Source organism: Cyprinodon variegatus, unplaced genomic scaffold, assembly GCF_000732505.1.
Source record: "Cyprinodon variegatus isolate N-32 unplaced genomic scaffold, C_variegatus-1.0 Scaffold1480, whole genome shotgun sequence".
In the NCBI taxonomy this organism is placed as follows: domain Eukaryota; kingdom Metazoa; phylum Chordata; class Actinopteri; order Cyprinodontiformes; family Cyprinodontidae; genus Cyprinodon; species Cyprinodon variegatus.
In genome coordinates this window covers 97,664-103,965 of record NW_015151933.1, presented here as the reverse complement: position 1 = coordinate 103,965, position 6,302 = coordinate 97,664, and the positions used below count along the sequence as shown (strand labels likewise).

At 38.3% G+C, this 6,302-nt stretch overlaps 1 protein-coding gene across 1 annotated transcript in view; it reads right to left on the bottom strand.

Annotated features, from left to right (window-relative positions):
- The window catches only part of pafah1b1 (platelet activating factor acetylhydrolase 1b regulatory subunit 1), a 33,535-nt gene that overhangs the window by 10,832 nt on the left and 16,401 nt on the right, over nt 1-6,302 (bottom strand). The window contains exons 3-5 of the mRNA XM_015403316.1: nt 4,344-4,428; nt 1,009-1,083; nt 556-762 (exon numbers count right to left, since the gene is read on the bottom strand). Of these exons, the coding sequence (XP_015258802.1) occupies nt 556-762; nt 1,009-1,083; nt 4,344-4,428 (367 nt within the window). The remainder of the gene's footprint in view (nt 1-555; nt 763-1,008; nt 1,084-4,343; nt 4,429-6,302) is intronic.

The following is a 6,302-nucleotide window of genomic DNA, read 5'->3' as shown; positions in this document are numbered from 1 at the left end:
CATTGTCTAGCCTGTAAGGTAAAAAAAAAAAAATAAATAAAAAAAATGAACCAATTAATCGAATCGTATCGTGGTGTATTCTTGAGTATCGAAAATAATCGAATTGTTGGGTCAGGAAATCGATACTGAATCGAATCACCATGATGGGTGTGATTTACACCCCTAGAAAATAAGACACTTGAGTGTGTTTGATAGTCTCCTAAGACTGTTTAAAAGTCTTGTGATAAGAAGTCTCCTCATAGAGAAGCATATAATAGCTATCCTGTGTTGTTGGAGGGGGGAAAAAAAATAAAAAATAAAAAGTGTTTCTGTCAAGGAAACCAGACAGAAAATGATGGAAAAATTTAAGTTTTTCACTGAAAAGAAATCCGGGGGAAATATTCTGCATTCAACACCATGTACATCCTAGAAAAATCTACAGATTAAATTAAATTAGCTTATCTATCAGACTGTGACCCAACATTAATTCTTGGTGGGGAAAAAACCCTCTTGATGAGGGATATTGCTACTTAAAACTCTCTAACATCAACAAAACCTCCTTCCTGAAGCGCTGACCTTTATTGTTGCATCCTCAGAGGCCGACACCATGACGCTGAAGACCGGGTGGAAGATGACACGGGTGACAGGATTGCGGTGGCCGCTCAGCGCATATCTTTCAGGGGGACGGGGGATCCACTCTTTGGGGTCACGCTTCTGACTGACGGGTCCGCCCAGGGTGATTTCTTCTTTAGCTTCATTCAGTTTTGATTCAAGCTCCATCACCTGACACCAGACCAAAACATGGGAGGTCAAAACAGGATAAAAATATCTTTAGGAGGGAAAACATGTTTGGTTACACAACTTGATATGAAGTTCAGATTTCAGCTTTTACCTAACAAAGTATTTTTAAAACTTGTTTTGTCGATTTTTTTATTTTTTTTACTTTCTGCATTCGGCTGTAATGTCACGAACTGTTCACAAGACCGTAATCCCCAGAAGCATTCTTTGAGGAGGAAAAACCCCACAAACCTTCTTTTGTAATCTGATGACTGAGGTCCACTTTTTTTCCAAGAGGCCTGCATACTTCTTATCCAGTTCTTCATTCTGTAAAGTAACAAGAGGATATCAGACACAAAGAAAGCCAATCAAAGTCATGAGCTCAGCATAATCAGCTGGGCCTGAGGAACGGGGGCCAACTGGAGTGGCATGTTGAGGTCTGCAGCAATGCTAAGAAAGAACAGGGAATTATTTACACACCACACACAGACCGAGGAAGGCTTCCAGACACCACCAACCTACTGTACACCACGCACACACTCGTACTGTACGTGTACACCACGCACACACTCGTACTGTACGTATACACACGCACACATAGGGACCAGTCCTAATCCTTCCTACACAGGCTAATCCTGCAGAAAGGCTTAGGCAGCTTACTGCCACACAGCCGGCACAGAGGAAGCGGTAGAAGTTAACTTGTGGCAGTCCTGGCAGACTAGTCTGATTCAACCTGCAGGCTTAGAGCCGGCCACAATGACTGACATCAGATGGCATGAACACCACTTCCATTACTGCAGAATTGCTTCGATCAATCATTAAGTCATGTATTCATCACAATTTTAATAAACTTGACTTGCTCTGCCATTTTAAATACTTCGATTTTTATTTATTTTTTTATTACAGGAACACCTCTGACCTAATATTGTTCAGCAAATCTCTTTTGTTCAGTTTGCATTCGCATTGGATAAATTCCCAGCTGCTGCAGTTATCAGAAGGTCTAACTGAACATGAATCTAAAACTGGAAGATTCTCAACCATCTTGCAACTAACTGTATTTTAAAACCTCCCGTTAATGTAAATACCTAGTTATTGTTCATGGAATAAAACAAGCTTTCTAGCAATGTTGACATCATTATTAAGGTTATCACTGTTTTTTCTCTTAAATAACAGTTAAATTCTGTTTAACTGTACAGAGTCTTCCTTTTTTTACCCAGTGTAATGTTGCCTCTGGTCCCTGATCCAACCAAAAACAGAGCATCTCTACGGACATTTGCAATATAAATGAATGAAATATTGAACAACCAAAGACATACAACAGTAAAATCAGAGGTTTTTCTTCCCAAATATTAGGTTTGATGCTGCTATTACTTATTTTATTACTCATTTCTAATGGATCTTGTAGGAAAAAAAAATTCATATGATCCCCTCTGACTGAGGAAGTAAATGTAAGATATGCTGTAGTTTTCTTTTTACAGATATGTCTGCTAAACAAGTTGGAGGATTTCCACGTATTTTATAGGGATGCAGAAAGACTGTTTCCTGTTTTTTTCTAAAAAAAAAAAAAAACTTTATCTAAAAAAGAAAACACTATTTTCAATGTTGGTAATTATAGTTCTGAAGGAGAGAAGATTTCTGATCAGCCCTCGATTAAATCGTATCTCCTTTTTCACCTTTGTGTAATTAAAACTAAATGCTTATTATAAATAAAGGTTATATTTGTGTAAAGCCAAATAACAGGTCCAGAATGAGTATATGCATCCATCTATGGCTTGAGGGCAATATAAACTATCAAAACATCAAAAACCCACACTGACAGACAGCGACAACGTCAGTGAGGGGGAAAATTACCACTGTGCTCCTATTTCACAGCTACAGCCTCGGCTCTAAACAAAGCACACATGACATGAAGCAGCATCGGATTCTGTATACAGCACTTTCTAATGACTAAAGGGTGATTCCTCAGTGTGAATGGACAGAACATGTAAAGGGGGGGGAGAAAAAAAAACAATAAATGAACATAGAACCTCATCTGGACAAGTCTTAAATCATCTAATCTGCCATCTGTCTGCATGTTAACACACAAAGATGCACACTGAACCACCAGTGCCAGACTCTGCAGTCTGCCAGCCTGTTGGCAAACCATAATGAACATGTGTGTTTATACATGCAGGTATGTGTGCATCTCATTTTATCAAGAAAAAAAACAGTATAACTTATATTATTTACTTAAAGACACCAGACCTAAACCTGCAACATAAACAGCCTAAAAGGCAAAGAGCAGTTAATCGCATGAAAAATATTTACCCTCACTAAACAAAAAGATTACTTAAAAATCTAAAAAAGAGGTATCAGGAATATGGAACTGAACCCACTTTGCTCTAGCAACGTGTGTGTGGCTGAGCGCTACCAGCCAACAGGGTGCAATGATCCCCTCTGTGCCATTCATCTATTATTCAGGCTGCTTCCAATGAGCTGCCACGTGGAAAATGACTGGGAGAGAAGCAGCTAAAGACAAACCAGCAGGGCGTCACGTGAAAGCAAAGGTGAAAGATCGTCCTCAGAAAATAAGTGGTTGAACCAAGATGGAAAGAATATTTAAAAGATATTAGAACTCATTTTTAGGCAATGATCAGCAATTCCTAAAAAAAGTTTCACAAATCACGGACAGGGTACATCATAATTTAAGTTGTTTTCAATGTTTACTACAACCTTTTGTGTAAAAGCAATGTGTTGCAAAAACTATACAATCTTTTACATATATGACAAAGGGAATTAAACTTTTAAATGCAAAAAAAAACAGCAGATCACTGACGGTCATTTAGAAATTTAAAGGGATACTTAGAATTTCTCATTTTGCTCTTAATAAAATGTGATTTTTGTCATTTTAATGAAGAAACTTCACTGTTTGCTTATTTTCATAACAATCATATTTAATACTTTTAGAAATATCATTTGAATTCAAGAGAGGGAAAAAAGGAAACAACAGAATAATATAAGAATGTTCAATCTAATTTTTCCTTACTGTGTTTTGGACAAAATAAGAGGAATGACAAAAGTAGGCAAGAAGCCACTTAACACCAAACCATTTATTATCATTGGGCTGCAAGAAAGTAAGAGAGAGCAAGACTTTCAGGAAATAACAGGAAGGCTGTATGGAAATGAGTTCCGTTTCAACGAGATAATTCTGCTTCTGTAATGATAATCATCTTATTCACATAGAAGCCAAAGAACCTGTCAAAAAATAAAAAATTTAAACAGGGTATTATGTAGTAATTGATCTCTTTAGTTGAGATGTTGCCTCTACTAAAAAACTACTAGGATTTGATTTGATTTTTTTCATTCAATGATTTTTATATCTTCAACCATAGGTTTCTGATGAATAAAAACTTCTCTCACGATTTGCAACTAAAACCCCACTGTACACCCCCCCTCAGACGGCACACTAATTGGGTGCAGGTGCTCCAGGTTGCACTTCAGAACATGTGACTAGAATGAGGAAAAATGGGGAATCAAGGCATACTGCTAGTATAAAGTGGTGTGCTTTCCAGGCGGATGCGTGTGTGTCCGTTATTTAATCTACTCACATTATCTAATTCCGCTTCCTTCTTGAAAGTGGAATATGCCTCTTCATATCCATTGGATCGTAGATAATCGGCTATTGCTCGATTTCTGAAAGAGACAAAGAGGGACCATAATTAGTTCTCCAGATTAGCAGACTAGATAGTGGTTCAAGTGCTGCCAGAAATGACATGGTTAATGGGAGTGTATTCACAACTGTAAAACAAAGGCAGAAAACGAGCATGTTCAGCAAAGGTGTCAGACCGAGATGCAAATTGCGGATTGCTTCTACTTGCATAAATTCTCTGTGCCAAGCGACAGTGCATATAACATCATATAGATACCATCTCCTGTTCTCCACTAGTTTCAGATATTTTTCTACCCAGTTTACCATAAATTTAGATCACATCTGTCTAACTTCTGTAATGAGTTCCTGTTGCTGCGGGCGAATAACTGAATGAACAATTCCCCACAGTGTTTGTGTGTATATCATATATATAGGAAATGAAAACCAGAGTCTTTGTTTCACCATGACAACCTCACACAGAGAAAGAAGCCAACAAATTATCATTGGCAGACAAAACAATCTCTGCAAGCTTCTGGCTACTATATAGCGGTGCTTCTCCTCGTCAGGCTTTTTCTAGACAAACAAAAGCAGCTCTTTCGAGACACCGACTTTTTCATAAAGCTAACAAACAAAAGGTGGCGGGGATCCAGACAGCGGAGCCACAAATTCAAAAATGTGAAGATAGATGGGCAGATATGGCAGACAATAGGCAGACAGAGCTGAAAGCCAGGAGAGAGGAAGCTGCCTTCACTCTTCCTTTATTTTTTTCCTCTTCCACCTACAATACCGACACCCACAGCAAACTGACGCGCACACACACACAGGGGCTGGGTTACGACTGCAGAATCAGCAGCGGTTCAATTTACCAGGAGTTATTAACAAGGCTAAAGTCACACAGTCTCAACAGGTCAGGTTTTACTCCCCATTTAATCTTTTTCTTGTGAGGCTGCAGAAAGGGGATTATTTATGATCTCATCTTGTGTTCTTTAGAAAAAAATAGTATTCTGCAATAGCATAAAACAGTTTTCGATTTATTACATCTCCAGAAAAAAGGAGGTTGTGATTGGGCCTCTGACCTGGTGTTGCGTAGTGGTCCTGATCAGAGTATTTGAGTACTTGACTGCAGTCTATTCATGTTACACTGCTGTTCTATCTGGTTATAAGAAAATGTGTAAACAACTTTTAAAAAACACTGACTATTTTCATACGCACGGCTCACAAAACTATATTTGGGCCATGCACATTACAATACGCGTCTGTCTGGGCTGCCTCAGTTCTCTGTCGGCGTGGGTCATCTGTTTGCTTTGCATGGTAAACTCATGATATATTCTCTGTGTTCCTTGCCTCTGGATTTTCCAAGTTTAACCATAGGCACGTTGAATGAGAAAAAAAAACACCCCTGATATAAGATTTCAAAAAGCTGGAGGTCAGTTAAATTTCAAACATGGCTGCTGTGTGTATAAAATGTAGTGAAAGTTGTAGGTATAAACTATTTAGACATCTGATGGTTTGTTTCTCGCTAGAGCGGTGCAGTGCAGTATAACCTACTTTTTTTTACAGAATCCTCCTGATACATTTGTAGGTTCTACCAATTATAGAAGTCAGTATTCAAATATTTCCCATCCAATTGGTCTAATGGCTGGAGCTCACTCCCTTCAGGTGTGTTTTGCCAGCAGGATCAAATCTAAAAAGCTGTAGAAATACTTAACTGAAACCACAATGAAATATGCAACAAGCCGAAACATTGTCAAGTTATAACGAAACTCTGTAATGAACTGCTCTATGGTGGAACACATCAGCAGGACAAGATGAGGGGATAACACAGCTAGTTCCATTTGAAAACTACAGAAATAGTTTATTCTGACCAAAAGCTGCACATTTTCTTTTTTTAAGCGAGCCTTTCAGCTTAAAAAAAAAA